Below are 25000 nucleotides of genomic sequence, written 5' to 3'. Positions count from 1 at the left end.
GGCTCAGTCAATTGCTAAGATTCTTTCAAAAGGTAAGTTTGAATGTCTAGCGTAATTAGCTACGTTTTAGCTCACTACGGGTTTAGATAGCTCCAGCAAATAGATTGCTCGCTGAAAATGTAACGACGATCAGTGAGCCTCCAGGTAACGTTAACCGGCTTATTTAGCTAACGCTAGCCAGTCAGGCGCATAAGGTTACTATTGACTGGCTATCGGGTTTATTCAATGCACATAACTGACGTTACAGTCGTAGCCAAGTATGCCTTCCCGACCAAAGGCTTGCTGGGAAAAGTTCTCTTGGCTTAAGAAAATACAGCTAGCTGGTATTTTATTTTAAATCTTGCATATACATTAAACTTGCCTATACATACTTGCATATACATACAACTAATCTAGTTATAATGACCAACTAGGAGGACAGCAGACAGTGGTGACAGGCCACAGACTGACAACCACCGTTCTTGACATATTCAAGAGAGAACATCCCAGGAAATTTCTGAAATCGCAGAGACTTTCCCTATTTTTGGTTTGCCCAGTCAGAAACTAGCACTGGAATGTTTGATTTATACGAGCATGATTTAGTCGGGTGTATCAGTTAAGAAAACAAAAACAAAAACAGAAAAACTGTATTTTATTGTATGCAAGCTTACATCAGAATGTCAATACCACTGCAAGAGATTTCTCGATGTACGTAAGATGATTTGAAACGTAGACGTGACTAACAAACCCCCCCAGCAAATAGCAGCAGTTAGTTTTGTCGGGCTGTTGCACATATACATGCAATATTGATGGACTCGAATTCGATGGCACGGAGCTGGCACGCGGGGTTGACACGGAGCACCGGCATTCTGATCGCGAGGGGAACGCTCTCCACTCGCGACGCGCCGTCCACGCCCCGACACGAGTGACTCGTGAGGCACACGGCTTCGTAGATGACCTGTGGCACGCGGTTCAGGTCAACGTTCTCCCTGGCAGGAACAAAGCAGAAACGCTTAGAAACGTGTTCCAACATATCGTTGCATTTACGGAACCTAAAATTGCAACAATAACCAAAAAAAAAAAAAGACGAATGTGAATTGTGATCAAAGCCATGACATTTGCGGAATTTAGACTAAAGAATCGCATCAGAATCAATTGCGCGTCTAACGGGGCTGCAGACACGGGTGTATTCTCTTTGTTAAATTCTCAATAGCTCAGCAGAGGCAACGAGGTACTGCAGGTGAACGCACGCAGTGCCCGTGCAAACCAGGACCAACCCCGCGGACATACTCACGCGTAGGTCCACGCGGCCAGGCTGCGCTCGTTGAGGCGGTTGGGCGGGTTGGTGGTTTGAGTGTAGTAATCCTGCAGATTGGGAATGCAGAGAGGAGCAGTTTCCTGTTCCACACACCTGCCCACGACAGGAGTGCACTGGCCCGGGTCCAAGAGCAGCAGAGTCAGACCGAGAAAACTCAGGAGCTGAGGAGGGGATGGGAGAAAGAGTCTGTAGAACTAATCAGCTAATGCTGTCATGACGACAGTGTTATTTCAGCTAGTCTTTGCAAATATTTAACTTTGGCTGCAACAGTATGCTGGGTTTTTTTTTTCGTTTTGATTTTTAGCTGTATGTTAACTCACATAGCTGAGGCATTTCACTTAGTAAAATGGCTTTTCGTTAAATGCATATGCCCTCCAGATTTGTCAGATCAATTAGGAATATTATTTGTGTGTGTGTTTGTGTGTGTGTGTGTGTGTGTGTGTGTGTGTGTGTATATATATATATATATATATATATATATATATATATATATATATATATATATAATTTGCAATGCAGTTTGTCAAATCACATGTGTGTTTTTGGAGTCAATTTTCAATGTAGTTTCAATGCATCAAACCAGAAAAATACAGAACAATAAATAGAATCGAAGTAGTAAGTTGGAGTTAAAAAATTAAACAGATATGAAATTATTTTAGAATGCCTTAAACCTTTCATCTCCTTGGTAAATCTGGCACCTTCCTGACGCACTTTAAGTTTCCTGACAAATTGAAACCTTCCTGACATGCTCAGCTGAATCTGAGGAGGGCTTCAGCTTCCCAGTCTTAGTCTTACACTCCTTCCTAGTCCTAAACAGGCAGGGACTGACCTGTAGCTTTTCCATGCTGTCCCGTCGGTACCGAAGGCAGGTGCGTAGAGACGGTAGGTGTGGGCAGCTGGAGAGGAGCTGGAGCCCGGAGACAGTGAGGTGTCCTCTCCCTTCTCCCGGGCCTGTATTTATGTACCCCATATCAATGCGTAGCAGCCTGGGGGGGCCATGGGGTCACCCCGGGCCGAGGAAGCGGTGGTGGCATGTGGGCAGAGTCGGAGCCACACGCGTACACCCCTGTTAGGGGCTCCGGCACAACAGCCTTCCGTGTGCAAATGAGATTCCGGCCTTGAGCGAGACATGACAACGGCACATTAGCCAGAAGCCGGTAGTCAGCGTCATCCACCTCTTGAGTTTAGGTCAGGAGAAGGGAGGGAGGGAGAGAGCTTCATAATGCCCCCCCAACCTTACCTTCATTCAGAAGTTCTCTCGCTGTCCTCTGATCTGCATGGAAAGTTGGCCGTGAAAGTTGGCCCGAGTCAGGCTGAAATGGTCAACTCCATTTCTGATCTTTTCGTATGATAATTAAATGGAGGTTGTGGTCATTTATAGATTCTCCGTGGCAATTAAATTGGCTCTTTTGCCAGTAGAACGCTATATAAATCCACATAGTGTGGATTTATATGCTTTCTGTTTATTTGTCACAAATGGGGTGGACCTCCTGATGATTTGACTTCTTGATGCGTTCACAGGCAGCTGCTCCAGCCGTAAGGGCCTGAATGGAGCATGCTCAGTGCACGAGTACACAGGCAGCTTCCTGGGCCAGACCGTACGCTTCAAGATGACCTCTGTGTGCGGCCATGTTATGAGCCTGGACTTCATAGGCAAGTCTTTCATCTCCCCTGATTCAACATGCATCTTTTATAATAGCCGCAAGTAACAGATACCACTCATAATAGCTGCAGGTTATCTGGATTCTGTTAATGTAAAGGAATATAAAAGTGAGCCTGTCCACCAAATTCGAGGGGTTGTTTTAAAAGGGCTTACTGCAAGTAAATGCAATTAATTGACTTACAGTTTTCAAATTTTTACTTCAAATCAATTTTCAGTTGCTAGGCATTAATGAACACTAATGCATAGCAATAAAAACATACAACAGTGTTACCATCTTAATGGGTTTTAGATAACACACCCACACAAGCACACATGCATTTCCACTCATTCTCCTATATTCTTTTTCTCTTTGCCCTGCTCCATCTCTCTCTCTCTCTTTCGCTCTCTCTCTCTCTCTCTCTCTCTCTGTGTGCCTGATAATGATTTGCGCCCTGTCCTACAACAGGGAAGTACAATAGCTGGGATAAAGTGGATCCTGCTGAGCTGTTCAGCAAAGCACCGACTGAGAAGAAGGAGGCCAACCCCAAACTCAGCATGGTCAAGTTCCTGCAGGTGACCGTGACTCTTCCTGCTTTACATGTCTAGAGTACATCACAAAGCAGCACATTATTAGTACTAATACAACTAGTGCTCACTGGCCTCCTGATGGTCACTTGAGCCTAGATTATTAAAGGCACTATAATAGATTTCATGGGGCTTGTTTACAGTGATTTTAATGATGTCATCCACAGGTTGAAGCAAGAGGTTGTGACTGTGTTGTTTTGTGGCTGGATTGTGACAAAGAAGGGGAGAACATTTGTTTCGAGGTGGGTCTGATCCAGTGCAGCCATGGCCAGTAGACCGGGGAGATGTTTGGATCCAGTGCAGCCATGGCCAGTAGACCGGGGAGATGTTTGGATCCAGTGCAGCCATGGCCAGTAGACCGGGGAGATGTTTGATCCAGTGCAGCCATGGCCAGTAGACCGGGGAGATGTTTGGATCCAGTGCAGCCATGGCCAGTAGACCGGGGAGATGTTTGGATCCAGTGCAGCCATGGCCAGTAGACCGGGGAGATGTTTGGATCCAGTGCAGCCATGGCCAGTAGACCGGGGAGATGTTTGGATCCAGTGCAGCCATGGCCAGTAGACCGGGGAGATGTTTGGATCCAGTGCAGCCATGGCCAGTAGACCGGGGAGATGTTTGGATCCAGTGCAGCCATGGCCAGTAGACCGGGGAGATGTTTGATCCAGTGCAGCCATGGCCAGTAGACCGGGGAGATGTTTGGATCGCAGCGGGGGAGTGGGCGGCGCAGGGCGGAACAGCCGCGCTCACGCACGTGTGCTGTCTGCTCAGGTTCTGGACGCCATCCAGCCAGTGATGAACAAACCGCAGGGCAATGAGCGGAACGTTTACCGGGCCAAGTTCAGCTCCATCACGGACACAGACATCTGCAAGGCCATGGAGCACCTGGGCGAGCCCAACAGGAACGAGGCTCTGTCTGTGGACGCCCGGCAGGAACTGGACCTGCGCATCGGCTGTGCCTTTACACGGTACGCAGACGCTGCAGTGCTGTACCGCTGCTCCTCTAGAGCAGTTCTTCCAGAGCAAGGTGTCTAGGGTATTTTTACTGTCACACAGTAAGTATGAATACATTTGAATGCTCACTGGCATGACAAATAGCTTGGGATAAATAGCTTGAGTGGTTTAGAACTTTTGCACTGTATAGGAGGTTGGTGTGTGTGTGTGTGTGTGTGTGTGTGTGTGTGTGTGTGTGTGTGTGTGTGTGTGTGTGTGTGTGTGTGTGTGTGTGTGTGTGTGTGTGTGTGTGTGTGTGTGTGTGTGTGTGTGTGTGTGTGATGAAGATGAACACATAAATATTTATCCTGGGCTGTTTTTTTCAGTCAATCCCAGACCTGTGACCCTGATTCACCTCTCAACATCTCCCATGATTTCAGGTTCCAGACTAAATACTTTCAGGGCAAATATGGAAACCTGGATTCTTCCCTCATCTCATTTGGCCCGTGCCAGACTCCAACGTTGGGCTTCTGTGTCGAACGGCATGATAAGATCCAGTCCTTCAAACCTGAGATGTACTGGGTCATTCAGGCCAAGGTCAGCTTTTAAAAAAAAACATCTATAAACCTATATTTCATGTGATTTTCCTAAGCATTTGGTCCAGTGAAATCTTGTCTGCTGTTGTTGTTTTTGATGCTAGAAAGCCTAAATTAATTATTTCTCAGCTGCGCAGAACCAACATGAAACTCCAGTTCTAAGCCAGTTTAGGTTCAATCACCTTCAGCCAGTCACTTCATTGTCTCAAAGAGTGTGGTTGTTGACAGGGCAGGGAACCGCCCCTGGTGGTTACATCAGCTGTAGTTGCTTCTTCTTGGTGTCCTTGCTAATGTGTCTAAGCACAAAGATCATTAAAAAAAACAGGTCTGGCGAGTGGCTGAGAAGGTAGTAATGCCAAATGAAAGGGGACGGTGGTGTGTTCCAGGAAGCTGGCATAACACAAATGAGGCTGCTTTCATTCTCCCAGCATTAATTTTCATTCATTAAGTATGAAATGTCAATTTGGATGTTGGGATGTTGATTTTTGAGTGCAGGTGTTCAGAGGGAAAGAGACTCCTATCACGTTGGACTGGGACCGTGTGCGGGTTTTTGACCGAGAAATTGGACAGATGTTCGTCAATATGGCCAAGACGACCAGAGACGCTCTGGTGTGTCCTGAACATCCTTGCTGTGTCTCTCTTGCGTCACACAATCAAAACAGTTTAACATCCGTAATTCATTTTCCAATAAGCAGTTATTATACATATACCCAGGGCTTTAAACCCGCCGCAGAACCACTCGGAGATGTTGCAGAAGCTTAATACTGCTGCAATTCCACCATCCCCAGGTGGAGTCGGTCAGTAAGAAGGAGAAGGCCAAGCAGAGGCCTCTTGCCCTGAACACAGTGGAAATGTTGCGGGTGGCCAGTTCTGCTCTTGGTTAGGAGATTCCTGCACTTTCATGTCACAGCTTCCTGTATGGTACTTTTCAAAGTACTGTCTATTCATTTATCAGCTGATGTGATTTGCGTGCATTGTCCGTGCATGTGTGTGTGTGTGTGTGTGTGTGCGTGTGTGTGTGTGTGTGTCTAGGAATGGGCCCGCAGCATGCCATGCAGATTGCCGAACGCTTATACACACAGGGCTACATCAGCTACCCTCGCACAGAGACCACACACTACCCAGAGAACTTTGACCTCAAGGGCACACTCAGGCAGCAGGCCAACAACTGCTATTGGGCCGAGACGGTGAGCGCCATCTTCGTCCTTCTCCTCCTCCTCCTCCTCTTCCATGCTGCCATTCTCTTGTATCTTTAGGTTGTTGGCTTGCTAAATGCTAGCACGTTCACCATGTGATTTGAGCGCCATCATGTTATGAGTGATTGTCTGCAGATTTGAGGCCCTTCACTGACTGCTGCTTACTGCTTCCTGGTTCATTTCCGTGTGTGTGTGTGTGTGTGTGTGTGTGTGTGTGTGTGTGTGTGTGTGTGTGTGTGTGTGTGTGTGTGTGTGTGTGTGTGTGTGTGTGTGTGTGTGTGTGTGTGTGTGTGTGTGTGTGCGTGCAGGTGAAAGCTCTGCTCGCTGAGGGACTTAACCGTCCTAGGAAAGGGGTGGATGCAGGAGACCATCCCCCAATCACCCCCATGAGGTCTGCTTCTGAGAGTGAGCTGGGTAAGACTGAACCCAACTTCTCACCACCACGCTGTAGTTCCACTTGAGAAAAGATCTTGGATAATTATAACGTGGGTATTGAGATAATAACATGGATCTCAAGATAGTTATCACGTAGGTATTAAGGTAATTATAATGTAAATATTAAGATAATTATAACTTTTTTTTTTTTTTTTTTTACACTGCAGTGTCCAGTAAATCAGAGAGATGTTAAAATATTGCCAATGTTTCATGCCACATAGATAGTTGACATATTTGCCTTTAGGTTTTTTAATAGCGACTTTTGCTTGCAAATCCCACACAGGAACAAAATCGTTTTCATTCCCTCCCCCCCCTTCCCCCCAGATTAATAATAATTCTACCAGAGTAATAATTATGTGAATCCTCACCACTTTGTTAAACTTGTCACCATCATCCCACATTATAAGCCTGCATGTTGGACAGAATGTTGGACTAAACTATCTCTAGCAAAGTCAATAGCTAGCATTGTTTGTGGACATGAAAGTGTTAATTTATGGCTTCATTGCTAATCTCTTTGATAGATCACCTCGGGACAAGAGCTAAAATTCCTCTTTTAAGCCAGACCACTGCCTGTCTCACAAGTAGTGGAAGAGCGAGCGTGTGAGTGAGTTTGCGTGTCTGTGCAGGCAGCGACGGCTGGCGCTTGTACGAGTACATCACGCGCCATTTCATTGCCACGGTGAGCCATGACTGCAGGTTCCTGCAGACCACCATCTCCTTCCGCGTTGGCACCGAGGGCTTCTGCTGCACCGGCAAGACCCTCCTCTCGCCCGGTGCGTGTGACAAATGAAGGCAGCCTTCAGGGAATTAACGATCGCTGAATATGCGCGATGTGGGCAGGACCTTAGAGCAGGCAGTCAGCATATTTATCAAACATGACGTGTCGGTGAGAACTGGCTTGCGGAAGCTCCTTTGCGTGTGTGTGCGTACGCACACGTTCGCATTCATGCATTGTGTGTGTGTGTGTGTGTGTGTGTGTGTGTGTGTGTGTGGGTGTGGGTGGTTGCATCAGGCTTTACGGAGGTGATGCCCTGGCAGGGTATCCCACTGGAAGAGGCCTTACCAGCATGCGAGAGAGGAGATGCCTTCACCGTGGAGGAGGTGAAGCTGCTGGAGAAACAGACCAGCCCACCCGACTACCTGACAGAGGCGGAGCTTATCACACTCATGGAGAAACACGGCATTGGTGAGGGAGAAGTGGGAGGAGCTCCAAGTTTGTGTGGAACTGGTTTGTGATGGTGTGAGCAGGTGTAGAGGGAATGGGCACATTGGGTTTGTATACACAGGTTACATGACTCTCAGTCTTTTGTATTATTGCATTTCGGCACAGCGGTTTTATTTAGACTCTAATGTGGAGTTGTCATTGCGTGTTTAGTGTCGTTTTTTTGCGGTTTTTTTTTAACCTCTTGAGGCACCGATGCGAGTATCCCCGTCCACATTAACAACATTTGCCAGAGGAACTACGTGACGGTAGAGAGTGGCCGCAAACTCCAGCCCACCAACCTGGGAATTGTCCTCGTGCACGGCTACTACAAGATCGGTGAGCAGGAGGGCCAGCGTTACACTCCGGCTCGTGTTTCTTGGTTCCGTAGCGAAAACTTTTTGCGTTGGTACGTGCCTTTGTTCAGACTAAATCACATGTAATTATTAACAGTTTGTTTCCCTCTCTCGCGGTGTGTGCATATGTGTGCGTGCATATCCCTGGTGCCACTGTATGACAGACGTGGAGCTGGTGTTGCCCACCATCCGCAGTGCGGTGGAGAAGCAGCTGAATCTCATTTCTCTGGGGAAAGCCAACTTCCACCAGGTCCTGCAGCACACACTGGACATCTTTAAGAGGAAGTTCCACTACTTCGTTGACTCCATTGCCAGTAAGCATACTGAAGATGTCCTTAGATGGCTAAGATTGCAGAAATGGTTATATGGCCTATACAAGGCATGTTCTGAAGAGCTGAGTTGATCTACCGTCAGCCATGTCAGTGTTTTTCTTAGTGGCTTTCATACACCTTGCCAGCATATCATACCCAAGTCCACACCGGTTATAACCATTGTAATATCACCCTTATGACAGGTTATTAACCCTCTGTGTGTGGTGCAGGTATGGATGAGTTGATGGAGGTCTCCTTCTCACCCATTGCTGCAACGGGGAAGCACCACTCACGCTGCGGGAAGTGCCATCGCTTCTTGAAGTACATCCAGGTCAGGCAGGGGTTACATCTGATCTCACGGCACTCGGAAGTATACAGCCTGTACCATTTAAGTTGTGCTGCGTTGCTAAAGATGACCCTCCATGGCACACACACGGAGTTTGTCTGTCAGATACCGATCTTTTGTGAGACAGCACATATGATTGTAGGTTAGCAGTGCAGTGTAAACTGAGCTTCCTTTTCCTGCTTTCAGTGAGAAAGCCGCAGTAAACCTGTGGTAGTTCAGAGTAAAGTTTCATATTTCACTTCACTTCTTTTTTTTTCTAATAATGATTAAAGATGGATCATAACTTTCACATGAATCACTTAATCAGAATAACACAGTGGCTTAGGATGATGTTTGCTCTTTAGTGGTTAGAGAACCCTCAGAAGGTTTCACGTCTCTGTGGAGAGGATTGGCCTTCAAGCGCAGAAAGCAATGATGCTTTTAGATGACTCTCTTGCAGTCGGCAGCTTTGCCGGCCCAGGTAGTGCAAGGTCGTTTCCCAGATCGTGAGCATACACTGTTGTACAGATAAACATGTAGGTCACTCTGGATAAGAGCTTTGAATGTAAATTGAGTGCATGCGTGGAGCTACAGTTCCACTAATGGGGGGAAAAACCATCAAATACTGCTGTTTTCATTTTTCTTCTCATGAATTAACCATAAAGTTTCTCTTTCACTCTCTCTCTGCACATTAAAATCGACATTTGGTGATTTAATTTGCCCATTAAATTGTGCCACACCGGCTCGGTGACGTCAAGACGTGGGTGGTTGTAGGCCCTTGTGACTGTGGCACCCCACCTGAGGCACAGGGGCCCTGTGTGACTGTGCTTGTTTCACACACCGCTGTGCCCTCTGCTCATCCCAGGCCAAGCCGAGTCGCCTGCACTGTTCGCACTGCGATGAAACGTACAGTCTGCCCCAGAACGGGGCCATCAAGCTCTACAAGGAGCTCAGGTGTCCTCTGGATGAGTTCGAACTGGTGCTGTGGACCTCAGGCCCTCGCGGCAAGAGCTACCCGTTGTGTCCCTACTGCTACAGTAACCCGCCCTTCAGAGACATGAAGAAAGGTACTGTAGCCAGAACAGGCTTACATATTCAAACAGCAATAACCTGATGTGGTGGGAGCATATTACAAAGGCTCATCATGAGTGTAAGCTGGGAAATGTAGTTGATCTAACAGCAGATGGAATAATATTTGAATGTTTTCTCTTAGTCTCTAAGGTCTTAGTCTTGGTGTATCTCAGATCTCTCAGGCATGTGCAGTTTGCCTTTCAACGTATAAATATCTCCCTCCCTTCCTGATGCAGGTATGGGCTGTAACGAGTGCACTCATCCGTCCTGTCCTCACTCTCTCAACTCTCTTGGGATTGGCCAGTGCGTGGAATGCGAGACGGGCGTACTCGTGTTCGACCCCAGCTCCGGCCCAAAGTGGCGCATGGCCTGCAACAGGTGCAACGTGGCGGTGCATTTCTTCGAGCATGCCCACAAGGTGCAAGTGTCGCAGGACAGCTGCGAGTCCTGCGACGCCTCGCTGGTAATGGTGGACTTCCACAAGGCGCACTCGCCTCTGCTCGACGGCGAGACGCAGCACACTGGCTGCGTTTTCTGCGATGCGGTCTTCCAGGACCTGGTGGAGCTCAAACATGCCACCATGCGGCACCCTATGCATACGAACAGAGGGGGCGGGGCTCGCAGAGGAAGGGGACGGGGTCGAGGGAGGCGGCCTGGTGGACGCGGGAATCCTAAAAAACCCAAAGATAAAATGGCAGCTTTGGCTGCATACTTTGTCTAGAGTGTATGAAGTGAAGATGTGTATATGTGTTCTGCACAGAAGGGAAGCAAAACCAAGTATTATGCTATGGACTTTCTCTGTAAAATTGGCAGTAACATCAATAAAATTTTAGTTAAAGTAAATTTGTATAATGTGCCACCTTCTTCCATGTTCTGATCTGGGCTGGTTTTTTGGAGGGGGTGTTACACAGCTTATTTATGTGCTTGTGTTACGTATCTGGGGCATATTATTTGTTTTAAGTTTTTATTTGTTGTGAGAGTTTTGCAATTGGGAAGCCTGGATACGCTTAGATTCAGGTTAGTATCAGAAAACCAATTGAGTGGCACATGTTACAGCTTCAATGGTTTTAGTCTCATTTAGGATACTGAGTCTCATTTCTGTATCTACAGCAGTGTCTGCGTGTAGGATGATGTGAGTAGTTCTCTCACAAACCAGTTTCATTCACACCAGTATTTACATCCTGATTTATTTATATATAATATTTTTTTTAAACTTTCAAAATTTATTTATTAGTTTCCATTTTTAAAAGAGATTGTTTGCGAGGGTTTGCATTATAACCACTAGCACTAAATGATTTATAACCTAAAAAAGCAGCTGCTTCCACTAGGCATGTTTGTGTGTAGCCATGTAATTTCCACTAATTTCTGTAAAATGTCTTTTTTTTTTTCTTTTTTTTTGCCAATAAAATCATCCTCTTCCCAGGTTGGGTCTCCTATTGATAGTGTGCTGGTGCTGAAAGAGCATGGCCTGATTCGTTTCACTTCTCCATGAAGGGTCAGGGTTACACGCCGCTACACTGAAAGCCTGCGGCCGGGTTTGTCATCTGCAAGATGTATATTAGCGTTAAAAATTATATCAACTTTAAGAGAAGCGTATTTACTAAATGTTCCTGCAATTTCAGTAAAGCTACAAATTAGAGGACGCTTTTTACATTGAAATAGGCTTTGCTTTATAACGTTTTTTTTAAAAAAAAATGGATTCAATGTTAGCGCAAATTCAGTTACCAAGAGTAACCACAAGGAGCAGAGCTTTCGAAAGAGCTTCAACAGCTCGTCGGTCCTCGCCAGGAAGAAACATTCGCGCAACAAAACAGATTTTGCAACCAAATCTACCATCTGCGTACAGGGCTGCCTGTCAGCTGAGCGTTGGAAAAGTCAATCCGTTTTGCATAGGAAGTGTTTACTTCACATTCCCGCACGTCGACCTCCGAACAGGCGCTTTTGTTGTGTAGCGAGCGAAAGGGCGTGCACGCGTGCGTGCAGACGGGAGCTCCGAAATCTAGACGCGTAGGGAGTGTCGCCGCGATCGCGAGTCTTAAACGCTTGCCAGGTATGTATAACGGTTATGCAAATGTATACCAAGTTGTAGTCTTCTCTGCACCATTCGGTGGTCGGGAATTGTGTAGATCCGACTGGCCATTGCTGAGTCTAGCATGTGAAACTTTGCAGGCTTTCAAAAGGCCTGCTGATAGGCTATTATGTCTCACATGGCGACAGCCTTTCCTTCATGTATCGTGTGGTACCGAAGCGGCTTTAAATAGCTGCAGTCGTGCATGGCTACACAGGACGTTTTGCCAGGTCCCTTGGGCTCTCTCGTTCCAGTAAGTTAAACGTTAATTATGGTTTAGGTGGTATTTGGACCCAAGCACCGCGGTTGAGCAAAATACATAAATGGGAATTCACTGCGCAACCTCCCCACGTACCCAGAGGCTGAGGACAGGTTCAGACTCACAACATGCAGCTTCGTTTGCACTCCAGTGGTCGGACACTGCTGGTGCTTAGGTTAGGGTAGATGTCATCAAGGCAAAGTTGCCCGGGTTGTTAGCCATCACTATACTATACAACACTACACAAGGCAATTTTTGTGGAGGGGGGTCAGAGCTTTGTGTGCGTTACAGTTTTGCGGCTGGTTTTCTACACTTCAGCCTTTTGTGTCTTTTAAGTGCGAGCAGCCCTTGGGAGGTTTGCAGAAGTGCCTGGGTGAAGCAGCGTGGCCGCCCTCATCAGCCTGGTCCTCTCCTGAGCAGACGTCACGTGATGGGCACGAACAAGCAGGATGAGGTGCAGAAGTTTCTGAAAAGTTTTGTGGAGGAGTTTGCGAACCCGCTGGGTCCAGACGACCATCTTCCGGTCGCGCCGCTAAGCCGCTGCCTGACCCCACAGGAGGTGACCGGCGAGAGTCTCGACCTTGGACTTAAGCTGCTCTCTGCTCGGTGGGTAATGCCTGTGTCTGCATTGGTGTTTGAAATTCTGACACAAATTAAAGTAAGCTTTCACCATACTGTACACGCAGGAGGTTAACATGGAGTATAAGTCTGATTGTGTTGAATTTATTTGAGTGTATGTTTCCTAGTGTGGTTCATTAGGCACATAAACTGTATGACATACATTCATTTACTTATAGGTATTAGTGTGTCTTTACATTAGTAAGTGTGCATTGTCATTCTTGTAGGCTGTGGTTACATAGTCTCACCTGATCCTTCGTCCCACCTTGAACTAGAGGAGCATTCATGTATTCCTGTCATTCCTCTCTCTCTCTCTCTCTCTCTCTCTCTCTCTCTCTCTCTCTCTCTCTCTCTCTCTCTCTCTCTATCTATCTATGGCAAGCAGGTATGCTTTACTAATAGCAGTAACATGAATTTAGGCTTGAAACTCTCTCATCCCATTTCATTTCCATGTTCTCACCACTGCCTGTGCAGCAATGCTCATTTTACAGTAATATCACAGTGAAGGACCAGTGACGTATTTCTGACACGACAGACAGCTTTGAGAATTATTCTCTGTCTTTGTCTGCCTCTGCTTTTCTGCATCTGTCTGTCTGTCTGTTTCTCACATGTTCTCTCTCCCTGTCTCTCTCTCTCTCTTTCTCTCTCTTTCTCTCCCTTTCTCTCCCTTTGCTCTCCATGTCTGGAGCATTCCTCAGGGCAGACTTCCTGTCCACGGAATAAGCATTGTTCTACCCACATCCTTTCAATCACAGTTTATTTCCTTTTACCATAGTTCAGCGTTGTGTACAGAGCACTGCACTGACCACAATATGTCATTCATGATCCAGCTCATAGCATAACTTTACTAAAGATAATATTCTGGTTTTAGGTGTGGTGAAACTGGCTGATGGGTCTCTCTTATTTCCTGATATCATGGTGGTTAAAATAGAGAAGGCCCCTTGCCCTCATAACCCTATGCCTCTGTCATTATGAATGTGTTTGATTCACTCTGGGTTCCCTTTATTGAGAGTATTGACTGGTCCTAGTTTGTGTTCTGCAGTTATTGGCTAATTAATGGAAATGTTGCTTTGTGTCTGGGATTTCTCTGCATACACAGGCACGCTCCCTGCTGGCTGAGTGCATCCATGTGCCATGCTGCTGTCAGTGAGCTTCTGAAAGATGACCTTTCACCTTTCCACTGCCCCAAAGACCCTGAGCAGCCTGATGATGAATCGCACATAGTCTGTAAGCGGGGTGTGTGTATGTATGTATGTATGTATGTATGTATGTATGTATGTATGTGTGTGTGTGTGTGTATATATATTTTATTTATATATATATATATATATATATATATATATATATATATATATATATATATATATACATATTAGTGTGTATATACATATTAGTGTGTATACTTGAAGTGCATCAGTGAGAAGTGGGAATTAAAAGATAAGTAGACAGAATCTCTGAATAATGTAGCAAAGCTGCCCTCTGTTGTTCTGATGGAATACTGCTGCCTGACCATTCAAAATGCAGGTGTTACTAGAAAAATCTCTAGAGAAAAGAAGACTTGATTTTGCCTGGGTGAAATCACCTCTACTCATGACTTTTGCTTATTTACTTTTTATGTTAAGAGATCATTTTATTCTGGTATGCAAGGCCTGATGCCTGGCTGGTCTTTGTTTTCCAAATGTTCCTGAGTATTTTTCTGGTTTCTGTCCACAGTGCTACAGTCTGACCCTGTTCAGCGCCTCTTTATCAATAAGTTAAGAGCGATAGGTGTGGCCTGGCAGAAAGTGTTGCCCAATCAAGAGCCTCGCTCCACGCGGTCCTGCCTCTGTTCTGTCCATGCCATTCGTAATACACGCAGGAAAATGGAGGATCGCCACGTGATACTGACACATTTTAACCAACTTTTGGGATTACAAGTAAGACCTTAAGGCTTGAGTCTCAAATATCATTTTCTGATGGCATGAATTATTTTTTTTCCTCAGCGTGCCCTCTACGTTAACCTGATTGGTTATCAAAGTGGACGCTGACTCATTCTCCCCTCTCCTATAGGATGGCGTGAACCGCGAGTACTATGCTGTGTTCGACGGTCACGGAGGGGTGGACGCTGCCACTTATGCTGCAACTCACCTGCACGTCCTGCTCAGCCAGCAGGAGACGCTGCACAGCGATGTCACTACAGCCTTTAAAAACTCCTTCACACAAACGGACGATATGTTCAGAATCAAAGCCAAGAGAGAGGTAGGACATGGCATGAATTTGTCTGGAGTTCTTTGAATTTCACAAGGATGTCACGTAAAATCTGAACGCTGAAGACGGGTATTGTAATCGGCGGCTACTTGGCTGTGTTTTGGTACACTCGTCTGTCAGTGGGAAGTCCCACCTAACCGAATGTACACATCTCAGTCTGAAGATTTTTATTTGTCACACTCTAAACAGCTGTGTTTCTCAAGAATACCTAGAGACATTTGTCAAGAAGGCTCATTCCACTTGTAAACTCTGTTAATCCATAAATCCATTAATCCATAAATTCCTTTGTGCTTTAATATGTTAATCTGTAACTCAAGGCTACTCCTACAGTTGTGCTAAACAATGCACAAATGACATATTCGGTTTTGAGAGGAACAAAAAAGTCAGTTAATCTTCATATGAATTCTGAGCAACAGCATGCCACACCCCACTGGGAATCGCTCTTCTTGTTATTTTATTACAGTTTCATGTCACAGGTGGAAAATTGGTACGATGTTTTGATTCATTTCTATGTAAATTTCCTACACTGTAATACACATGAACACACACTGCATGTGTGCTGTGGTGGATAGATGTATGGTAAATTGCTTTGCACATTGCAGTTCAAATGTGTGTGCAAGTAGAGATATTAGTCAGCGCGATCTTGTTGTAATGTGGGCTTGCTGAAGAGACTGTTAAGAGGTGGATTCATCGACCACAGAGAGAGAAAGTTTGAGTGAGATCCCTCAATTTTAGTCACCGAGTGATTGTCTGTGCAGCTGTTTGTTTCTGAGAAGGGTGAGTGCGTTGGCGAGGGTTCAGACTGGTGCTCGCAGTCCTGTGAGCTGTGCTTAGAGGAGCCAGTGGCGCCCTTGGCTTTTTGACACGTCTTGTAACGCATGCATTCCCCTCCCGTGCAGCGCATGCGCAGTGGCTCCACGGGCGTGGCTGTGTTGCTGGCTGGCGATTGGCTGACGGTCGCCTGGCTGGGCGACTCGCAGGCCATGCTGGTGAGGCGGGGCGAGCCCGTTGTGCTGATGGACCCTCACAAACCCGAGAGAGAGGTATTGCACACGCGCATCACCAACACCGTCAACATTCCCAACAGTCAGTCATTATTGAAATTATGCTGTGATTAGGTTTATTAATTGCAACTAGTACATTTCATTTTAAATAGCTATGATACATGATTTAAAAATTCATTCATTGAGTCCTTGCAACGAAAAACCATACATATCCATTTACTGTTTTTTTTCCCCCACATTCTACAAAATAAAGACAAAAATATAAAGCATTATTGCAAGTTTTATTTTTAAATACCCACATGATTGAAGTAAGGCAAGTCTAAATAAATCATATTTAGCATTTTAATGTAATTTTAAGGTAAAAGTGGAACAAAGTCAAAAAGTAAAATAACTGATTACACAAAAAGGGGAAATGGCTGATGTGTGGTTTTCTCTTACAAGGGCTCAGTTATCCTGTCCTATCTTAGATCAGATACTCTAGTACTCTGCCCTGTAGTACTGATCTGCTTCCCTGCTCTGCACAGGATGAGAAGCAGAGGATCGAAGAACTGGGAGGCTGTATTGCCTACATGGGCTGCTGGCGAGTTAATGGGACATACGCGGTTTCCAGGGCAATAGGTGAGCAATTGTCCTGTTTGGAAGAGGAGAATAACGACACCTTTTTTTATCCTTTCTTTTTTATGTCAGTCTAATGATTGTTCTTTGTCAGTGGCTATTCTGGATTCCTGGTACAGTATTGGATTTTGGTAGCTGAATTACTCACGACGGTCTTTGTCATTGCCTCATGAGAGTTAACTCATTTTTTTAGTACCTTATTTTCAGTGACTTTGGCGGCTTGCATTTGTGAGTCATGTTTCTTTTCTTACTTTACGGCACTGATTATGTTGTCGCCATGATTTTTCATTTTTCCTCACACGTATTCACGTATAGGTGTTGTGGTGTTTCTCTCGGTCTGTCTCCCTCAGGGGACTTCGACCAGAAGCCTTATGTCTCCAACGCAGCCGACAGCGCCACCCTCCGGCTGTGTGGGGATGAGGACTATGTCCTGCTTGCCTGCGACGGCTTCTTCGACGTCCTGTGTCCCGCCGATGTCCCCGGCCTGGTGCTGGCAGCGTTGAAGTACGCCGGCGGCTCGGGCGAGGAGGTCGCGCGCAGCCTGGTGGCCGAGGCCAAGGCAGCTGGCTCCAGCGACAACATCACAGTCCTGCTGGCGTTCCTGCGGGACCCGCAGGAACTTCTGGGCTCCGAGACAGGCCAGTCGGCAAAGAACTGAGCGGGAGCGAGGGCTTGAGATTGGGAGCTTGAAGCAGAGCGCCAGAATGCTACTCGCCTCCTCATCTCAACTGTTCTTACGACTGTGATCCTTCAAGATTCCTGAATTGAAATGAGTCTTAAGGGACTGGTGTGTTGTATTCTAATACGTAAATACACGGTTTAACACTTTACTAGTACTTCATCCAAGAATGAATGACACATAGTTGATAATCCACTGGGAAAAAGTGTCAGGGGAAATATATTGGCGAGCACTGTTTTTGTTAGTTTGTTTTAAGTCATTTTGTGATGCCTTTTTCACTTGCTAAACAGCCTTGTTTTCTATGACACTGATTTGTACATAGCAGCATTCTTTAAAGATAGTCTTCACCCTTTTGAATCGAGAGAGGGGTAACGTTATTCAAACCCTCTCTTATGCTTTTATTCGGTATTCCCAAAGTGGGCTCCTACCCACTTGCCTTGTTTTTATTGATTTAGATGTACAGGTGCTGAATATTTCAGAAAGGTCTTTTGGGAATCATTGGTCAATATTAGTGGGTTTTGAAAGGGATTCTTTGCACTGGCGCTAACATTGGCGAAAACCTAGTTGGGACCAGTCTGTTTATCTACTGTTTTTCAGTCGTTGCTACCAATATTAGCTGTTTTAACTGTACTTTACCTTTGAATCTTAGAGGTTAACAGCGGGTCCTCTGTCAAGCAAGAGTTTCATGACTGTTACAACATAATTGTGAACTTGAGGGACACACCTGTTTTAAATGTATGACTGTTATCCTGGTCAAGGCAATATGCAAGACAGTATGCTTTGAACATGAAATGCACATAAGGCCTCATCTTTTTAAGGTGGTCAATCAGTATTGTCAGTTTCATGAAAAAAAATTTTTTAAGCATTTGCAACAGACCTAAACTGTTAGAACCCCTCTGTGCCAAAACAAAGTAATCATGAGCATAACTCTCTGGAAAAATAATTGAGTAATGTGTTTAATGTTCCTTTTGAAATGCATAGTGTTCTGTGACATGCGAAACCAAACGTAACAACACGTTGATTGTTTTTCTCATCTTATTTTATCTTGGTGCCTTTTTAAAAAAAAAACAGTGTTAATAGCAGTTTCCAGGTGACTAGTTAAAAATAATCCCATTGTAGGAACGCTTTTTTCGGGTTTAGTCTGCATCTGCAGAACTGTCCGTATACCCATGTTTTTAAAGGACAGCTTGAGGTGTGAGTATGGGGAAGGCGGGGGTGTCGTATTAACTTGCAGCCAGGCTTGCTCCTGGGTCTTGGGGCCTGCATGCAGTAGGCTGTCTCACATTACTGCCTGTTCAAATGGCATGAATATTTGAAAGCCTTGTGACATGGAGCTGATGTGATTGGACTGTGGCTTTAACTTGAGTGGACTAAACAGAGCTAACTTACTGTGGATCGACCTGTGGGAGGTGAAGGCTGACAGAGCAGTAGAGGCTTGATTTAGTTATTTGAGAAAGAAATTGCTGAGGATGTGGGCACTGATTCTCCACAGGTTTCGAGACCATTTTTTTTTACGATTTCCCTCAAGTTCAAATATGCCATGGTGATGCATTTTTGTATATGAACAAGTGACTCCATATATTTTGTTACTGCCCAAGTAATAATTACTTGTGTTACAGCCTTTTAAAAACTCTTTTCTGCTATTGTCTTCTAGTCACAAATTCTGAGATTTTCAAAGATTTTCAAGTGTTAGATTGCCACACCTGTGCTCTCTCTCTACCTGCTGTGATCTAGCTCCCTCACTTACCGTTTACTCATTGTGTGTCACTTAGTAATGGCCTCTCTTAAGCTGCTGTCTGAACCAGTGATCTGGCGGTGCAGTGTTTTGTCCCTGATCCGTGGCCTGAACTCGCATTTCCCATCAGACAGTATGGCTGACTGAGTGGTCTGTAACATCGCTGATGGTCCAGTCCATTCCAACTCTTTGAGAGGCTCTGCCCAATAGATCAGCAGGCTCTTGCCTTTCTATAGCGCATATGATACATATGATGTTTTTCTGTTGGCTACATTTTGCGTCGTCGCCTTAAACTTTCTAATAAATGATTGGCCGAAGAGACTGTCCTGCAGGGGGTTTGTGGCCAGTGTGAAAACAAAAGCAAAATAACGTACCTGTTTACGCTCGTTTGCTTTATTAACGGATGTGCAGTATGCTAAAGGATGCTAGGATGTGGTTGTTGAACGTTCTATTTGACCGACGTGCGTAACATTCGCTGCGTTCACAATGGAAGCCCTGTTAGTGCCTTAGTTCATATGTGCTCCTGGGGGCTTGCAAATGGGTACGTGCCCCGCAGCGTTTCTTTCCACATTTAAAGCCAGCTGACTTGTTGGGAATCTGACATTTTTCTCTATTAGTTTTGTCTGTGATATTGTGGTTTTTATAAATGTTTTATAAACTTTTATACTGGTAAAAGTAACTCTGATTTCACATTATTTGTACTGTGTAAAGATATGTTGGGGGTTTTGATTTTTATCGCATAACTTAAGGTTGATGTCAGTAATTAAGATTTTTTTTTCTGCATGGAAAATCACAAAGTTAAGGATATGTTCATACAATTTTTTAACGTATTAGAAAGTAATACATTTGCTCTTGTTTCACACCAGCTTTGCATTTAGTGACCAGGTTTACGTGTAATGCGTCAAAATATGAAATAAACAATAACCACACAAGCATGTTGCCTTTATGGCTATCAGGGTAATTTACCATAAGGGACTTGTTAAGCGTTTAATCCTTTTTCTGTAACACTACTGTGTATGTATTGTGTATAAATACTTTTCAATTGTGACAGCGGCGTAGCTGTACTATTAATGCAACAAAAACGATCACTGAAGACGGCGTCGTGGATTATGAAACTGTTTGAAACCCAGCTTACTAAGGAAGAGACTTTTATATTAACGAATAGTTTGACACAAGGCAAACTATCAACAATAAACATTATGACTTCATTTGTCTTGTCCGATAAATGGGTGTGCTAACAGACGAGATGACTAAATCTAAAAATATATTTCTGGAAGGATCTTCTGAAGCAAACTCTTTAGGTATGCAAATAAGTTTAATTGCATAAGGTTTGTCGAAATGCAGTAGAGTCAAACATTAAATGTGAATATATCTTTCAAATTTTGCAAAAAAGTGGTCTATAATTTCTACGACCTAAATAAAATAATAAAGTAAGCGCAGCATTAAAACACCAAGCCACGTCCAAACATTAAAGTCTGTTTAAGGTATGCAGGATGTTAACATGCACGGCGCGGTGAACTGGAAAGAGGTGGTCTGCTTTTCAGAAAACAACAATAGTAGTTGCAACTGTAAAATAAGATATGCCAGTTACTTTGTGATGCAGTGGCATACTGGGTTACAAATTAGGTCACATATTCATATTTGCCAAGCAGTTGTTTGTGCGGTCGAAATGTGAGATGCAGAAAGATGTTCTATACAGATGACTTTTGCAGTACAATATAACTCCAAGCGACGATGAAGGCGACAGTAACGCACATCTCCGATCACGTGACCGACCCCGTTATTTCCTGCCCGCAGCGAGGTTTGCTCGCGCTCCCTCGCTCCCTGCAGTCTCCGTAGGCGCGCGATCACACGCTAGACGTAGATTAGTTTTACCGTATACCAGACAGCGAGACTTTATATATATATATATATATATATATATATATAAATATATATATATATTTATATATATATATAGCCTTTTAGCTACTTGCTCTTCCGCGCCGCAAAAATCGTTCGTCCTTAAACAGTCTGAAACTGCATTCTGTGATAAACTGAGACGGGTGCGTAATAGCGCTCTTGTTAGTTTATTATAGGCTGTTGTGCGGGTGTGTGTGAAGGCAGCTAATCTCAGCAATGGCGACGGCTGCTGGCGGCGGCCCTAACCCCGGATCGGGTGCCGAGTTGGTCCGTGGTCAGGCCTTCGACGTCGGCCCCCGTTACAGCAATCTGTCTTACATAGGAGAGGGCGCTTACGGGATGGTTTGGTGAGTTGTATTTGGACCTTTGCATTGTGCCACATGTGCTTTCCGAGCTGACCCATTGGATACTTATGTTGCGATTGGTTTATTGGATAACTATGTTGCGATTGGTTTTCTTTACAGTTAACACGTTTATTCAGCCCGTGTAATGAAGTAGTAGGTGTTGGTGAACCGTGGATATTTGTCAGCTAGCTATCCAGCTAATGCAGTCGTTAGCATTCACGACCTTAGATAGGTGTTATTTCTTTGCTTACGATCAAACATGAATACTTTGCGAAATGTAAAAAGTATTTGTCTTGATAAGTGTTCGTCTCCTGCTCAAGTCGTGACATAGATAGATATGAGGACGAGCCCGGCTGGTTGTAGGGAAGTTTACCTTACTTGTTGATTCGAGGACATTGCGAACGGTAACTTTTGTAGTCTAAGCTGTCTCGCTGTTATATTACAGCCGGGTTGCTGTAAGCAGGAGTTACTTTTTTTCCATCCTAGCAAATATTTTTGCAAGATATTTGATGTTCAGCACCATCGCTAGCTAGATTGTGGAGTTAGCTAAGAAAATGGAACATAATGTAGTTCTTATTTGGAAAATTTGGTGTTTGGCATTAAACCACCCAAACGCCGTCACAATTAAATGACTGACATCGTTTTTACTAGCCCCCACTTTGCTGGCCAAAAAGACAGATGCATGCCTCTTTGGATTTATTGGGTTAACGAGATTATGCTGCATCAATCTTGTTGCATCAAAGACGCAATATTTTGCAATCTTCCCCGACTAGTTTCTTTGTGACAACTGCTTTGGTATAGCCTACCGATTATAACATGCAAGAATGATCTTTTCTGTATTTGTATATTTTTCGAGTACATTATTTTTCCGCTAATGTAGAATTTGCCCGGCACTTGGCCAAAGATGTTGAAGGTAGAAGTGAGTTAGTGCTTGCAAAGTGCTTCCCACGAGCGCGTGGGTGCTGATGGCCCGGGGTTTGAACACAGCCGGTTGAAAAGAGCTGCAGTCACCCGCGGTTTCGTTTTTATATAAAGGACTTGCATGCCAAATCACACGGAAAAATTTTGTTTTCGTTGGGGAGCTAAGCGTTCCTACTCAGTGGGGTTGTCTTTGATTTTAACGACGTTAAACGTCACTCTCACCTGCATCGGCTGATGATTAGAACCTTAACGTAGAGCTGGAGATGTAAGCTGTATAAAGGAAAATGACCTGTATTTTTGCCAAACTCTCGTTTTCAAACGTTTCAACGCTAGTGAGACGGTGCAAACACTCATGACCTGACCGCGGGCTGACGCTGTCCGTCTGTTCCCGGGGAAAGGAGTGGTGGGGTGTCGCAGATGATCTCATCACTGGCAAAGGCCTGCTTCTGGCTTCCATGCAGAGAGGGATGAATGAGACCAATCCGGGGGGGGGTGTAAACTAACCCAAAGTCGTACACGTCGGCACCAAAGTGTGCCGTGGATCGAACTTGGCGCCGGGAGTTTGATCGTAAGAAACTGAAGGATACAGCCGCTAGCACAGGCTGTCACGTTGTCTTAGAGGGGTGAGGACGTTGCTCTGTGTGTGGGGTCACAGCCAGGTTTAGCACAAGGGCCAAAGGTACAGGATGGGGTTTCAAGAACTGGGACGACATTCCCGTAATGGGGCAGTGGAGCTAGCAGTGGCTTGGCAGTCGCTGGCACCAGTGCAGCATGGTTGGTAGGGTTTTGCCACTCGTAATGGCGATCGGAATCTATTTTCATGAGCGTGTGGGCTGCTTGAGCCGTCAGGTTTTTAATATTGGAGCGCAGTGACGCAGGGAGTCCTCCCTCTTAACCTCAAATTCTGGCAGCTCCCGGTGTTCTGCTGGACTTTTGCTCTCGCCTCTGACCTGCGACTCGGATTCCTCCAGCGAGCATGAGAGCTCTTTCCTCTCGTCTGGTCTCCGTCTCTTCTGGATCATCTGTGGGCAGAACACGGCAAGGGTTGCGCCAGTCGGCCAATGTTTTGGCCAGCCGGTAATCACTCAACGGCGCCAAGCTTTCAGTGTCTCTGTGTGTCTCTGTGTGTCTCTGTGTGTCTCTGTGTGTCTCTGTGTGTGTGTAAAGCCTCCTGTCATGGAAAACTGAATTTGACACTTTATTGAAATAAAGGACTTTAAACATATATGTAAATAATGTTACCTTTGCAAAAACACTCCGTTCACTCCCCTAGTCCATACGGTCCGTATACGGAATGTAAGCTGCAAAAACAGCCTGTTTTGAAATCACAATTTCTCTGATGTCATCAGAACAGTCATTTACATAAAAGTCTGCAACAGTTTCGCTTCGCTTACTTAGAATTCAGTTCTCGGGAATGTTTCAGCTTTCAGTGCTTTTTGAATGAGGCACAATACAGGGTAGCCAATCAGAACGGACTTCATTTCATTTATCTATATCCTGTATCTTAAAGCTGCAGTAACAAACAGTCTGTTTAATTCTAATTGATAAAGAGAGGTTGGGAATTGGTTGTGTAAAAATGATTTATGTTGTTGGAACAGAAAGCCACACAAGCAATGTAAAGGAAAAATGTAAAATAAAAGAAAACTGTAGGATATGGGCCCTTTTTACGGTTGGTTGCAGACTCAAGATGCAGATTGTATGATTTTGCTCACCCGTACCTCGACTGATCCTGTCTAATAGATGTCTTGCATTCCGGTAATGTAGTTAGCCACTGGGAAAAAGCCTGGTTTGCCGCCCTGGAGGCATGATTGCAGCTAAAGCACTCTTGGTGTGCAGAGACCAATCTCAGGTTCAGCTTTACATGAGCGAGCAAAATGAAAGGTGAGTGTGCACGAGCGCAACTTCGTGCCCCGTGCGTACGCAAGAGCGCACACGTGATGTTTAACACCTGGGTGACCTGGGATCTGGGCCAGGTGTGACAGCCCTCTGTCTTTGCCAGAAACGGTGTCAAATGTGGGCTGGTATTGTGATGTCATCGGGAGCATGCCCATGGCCAACCATTCCCCTCCCCCCTCCAGGGACATGGGTGCAGCCCTGCGTGAAGGGTGGATGCATGAAGCGCAGAGGTGTACACCCTGAAGGAGAGTGCAGTGCGGTGGAGATTGTTCCTGAGAGTGTGTGTGTGTGTGTGGGGGGGGGGGGTTGAGAGGAACCAAGAAAGGAAACAGGAAAGAGGGAGCAAGTGAAATGGTTGGAATAAGAGTGAAAAGGAAGAGGGGGTGTATGCGAGGGAAAATGAGAGTGAGTCTTCACAGAGAGGGCATTCCATTTTGTTGTTCACATTCACTGGAGCGTTGCTTCCCATACCAGCGAGAGAGGTGGCGAGCAAGCGTGTGTGTGAGAGAGGGAGGTGGAGAGAGTGTGTGTGTGTGTGTGTGTGTGTGTGTGTGTGTGTGTGTGTGAGAGTGAGAGGGAGGTGGAGAGAGAGTGTGTGTGTGTGTGTGTGTGTGAGAGAGGGAGGTGGAGAGTGTGTGTGTGTGTGTGTGTGTGTGTGAGAGGGAGGTGGAGAGAGTGTGTGTGTGTGTGTGAGAGGGAGGTGGAGAGAGTGTGTGTGTGTGTGTGTGTGTGTGTGTGAGAGGGAGGTGGAGAGAGTGTGTGTGTGA

At 45.4% G+C, this 25000-nt stretch overlaps 4 protein-coding genes across 7 annotated transcripts in view; 3 read left to right on the top strand and 1 right to left on the bottom strand.

Moving 5' to 3' along the window:
- top3b (DNA topoisomerase III beta) overlaps positions 1-11360 on the top strand; it is an 11554-nt gene extending 194 nt beyond the window's left edge. The window contains exons 1-17 of one of the 2 annotated variants that reach the window (XM_027023181.3): positions 1-32; positions 2819-2950; positions 3406-3512; positions 3692-3766; positions 4293-4489; positions 4895-5051; positions 5546-5659; positions 5839-5929; positions 6083-6237; positions 6555-6660; positions 7308-7454; positions 7694-7867; positions 8093-8221; positions 8403-8552; positions 8780-8880; positions 9740-9941; positions 10182-11360. The exon at positions 1-32 is cut by the window's left edge and continues 194 nt beyond it. In XM_027023181.3, the coding sequence (XP_026878982.2) occupies positions 1-32; positions 2819-2950; positions 3406-3512; positions 3692-3766; positions 4293-4489; positions 4895-5051; positions 5546-5659; positions 5839-5929; positions 6083-6237; positions 6555-6660; positions 7308-7454; positions 7694-7867; positions 8093-8221; positions 8403-8552; positions 8780-8880; positions 9740-9941; positions 10182-10666 (2554 nt within the window). In that variant the 3' untranslated portion in view covers positions 10667-11360. The remainder of the gene's footprint in view (positions 33-2818; positions 2951-3405; positions 3513-3691; positions 3767-4292; positions 4490-4894; positions 5052-5545; positions 5660-5838; positions 5930-6082; positions 6238-6554; positions 6661-7307; positions 7455-7693; positions 7868-8092; positions 8222-8402; positions 8553-8779; positions 8881-9739; positions 9942-10181) is intronic. The other variant, XM_035530254.2, reaches the window with a different exon arrangement.
- LOC145657838 (uncharacterized) lies at positions 631-2741 on the bottom strand. The gene is made up of 4 exons (XM_081713932.1): positions 2538-2741; positions 2127-2414; positions 1274-1458; positions 631-968 (listed from the first exon to the last, which is right to left on the bottom strand). The coding sequence occupies exons 2-4, from the start codon at positions 2265-2267 to the stop codon at positions 749-751; spliced, it is 546 nt and encodes a 181-aa protein (XP_081570058.1). The 5' UTR covers positions 2268-2414; positions 2538-2741; the 3' UTR covers positions 631-748.
- Positions 11361-11694: 334 nt separating the features above from the next.
- On the top strand, positions 11695-20378 carry ppm1f (protein phosphatase, Mg2+/Mn2+ dependent, 1F). Its single transcript, XM_027023172.3, has 8 exons — positions 11695-11995; positions 12609-12878; positions 13990-14117; positions 14604-14806; positions 14940-15128; positions 16037-16180; positions 16666-16759; positions 17107-20378. The coding sequence occupies exons 2-8, from the start codon at positions 12703-12705 to the stop codon at positions 17412-17414; spliced, it is 1242 nt and encodes a 413-aa protein (XP_026878973.1). The 5' UTR covers positions 11695-11995; positions 12609-12702; the 3' UTR covers positions 17415-20378.
- Positions 20379-21050: 672 nt separating this feature from the next.
- Positions 21051-25000, top strand: part of mapk1 (mitogen-activated protein kinase 1) — a 21996-nt gene continuing 18046 nt past the window's right edge. The window contains exon 1 of one of the 3 annotated variants that reach the window (XR_014123712.1): positions 21051-21419. Coding sequence is in view for 2 of the 3 variants with exons in the window: in XM_027023161.3 (XP_026878962.1) it covers positions 21289-21419 (131 nt within the window). In the remaining variant the exon portion in view is untranslated. Of the gene's footprint in view, positions 21420-21450; positions 23415-25000 lie in introns of those variants that run through there. The other 2 variants (XM_027023161.3, XM_027023162.3) reach the window with 2 other exon arrangements.

The sequence above is a fragment of the Electrophorus electricus genome, chromosome 5 (assembly GCF_041902795.1).
Source record: "Electrophorus electricus isolate QZ-2024a chromosome 5, ASM4190279v1, whole genome shotgun sequence".
NCBI classification, from domain to species: domain Eukaryota; kingdom Metazoa; phylum Chordata; class Actinopteri; order Gymnotiformes; family Gymnotidae; genus Electrophorus; species Electrophorus electricus.
Note: the sequence above shows the minus strand (reverse complement) of the source record. Positions and strands in the feature narration are given on the sequence as shown.

Bases quoted from the DNA above. Each gene is read 5' to 3' on its own strand.
- LOC145657838 (XM_081713932.1), bottom strand. From the start codon at position 2,267: ATGGGGTACATAAATACAGGCCCGGGAGAAGGGAGAGGACACCTCACT. The intron at 1,459-2,126 runs GTCAGTCCCTGC...TCCCCTCCTCAG, and splicing joins ACAGCATGGAAAAGCTACAG to CTCCTGAGTTTTCTCGGTCT. The intron at 969-1,273 runs GTGAGTATGTCC...TGTTCCTGCCAG, and splicing joins CTGGCCGCGTGGACCTACGC to GGAGAACGTTGACCTGAACC.
- ppm1f (XM_027023172.3), top strand. From the start codon at position 12,703: ATGGGCACGAACAAGCAGGATGAGGTGCAGAAGTTTCTGAAAAGTTTT. The intron at 12,879-13,989 runs GTGGGTAATGCC...CTGCATACACAG, and splicing joins CTTAAGCTGCTCTCTGCTCG to GCACGCTCCCTGCTGGCTGA. The intron at 14,118-14,603 runs GTAAGCGGGGTG...TTCTGTCCACAG, and splicing joins TGATGAATCGCACATAGTCT to TGCTACAGTCTGACCCTGTT.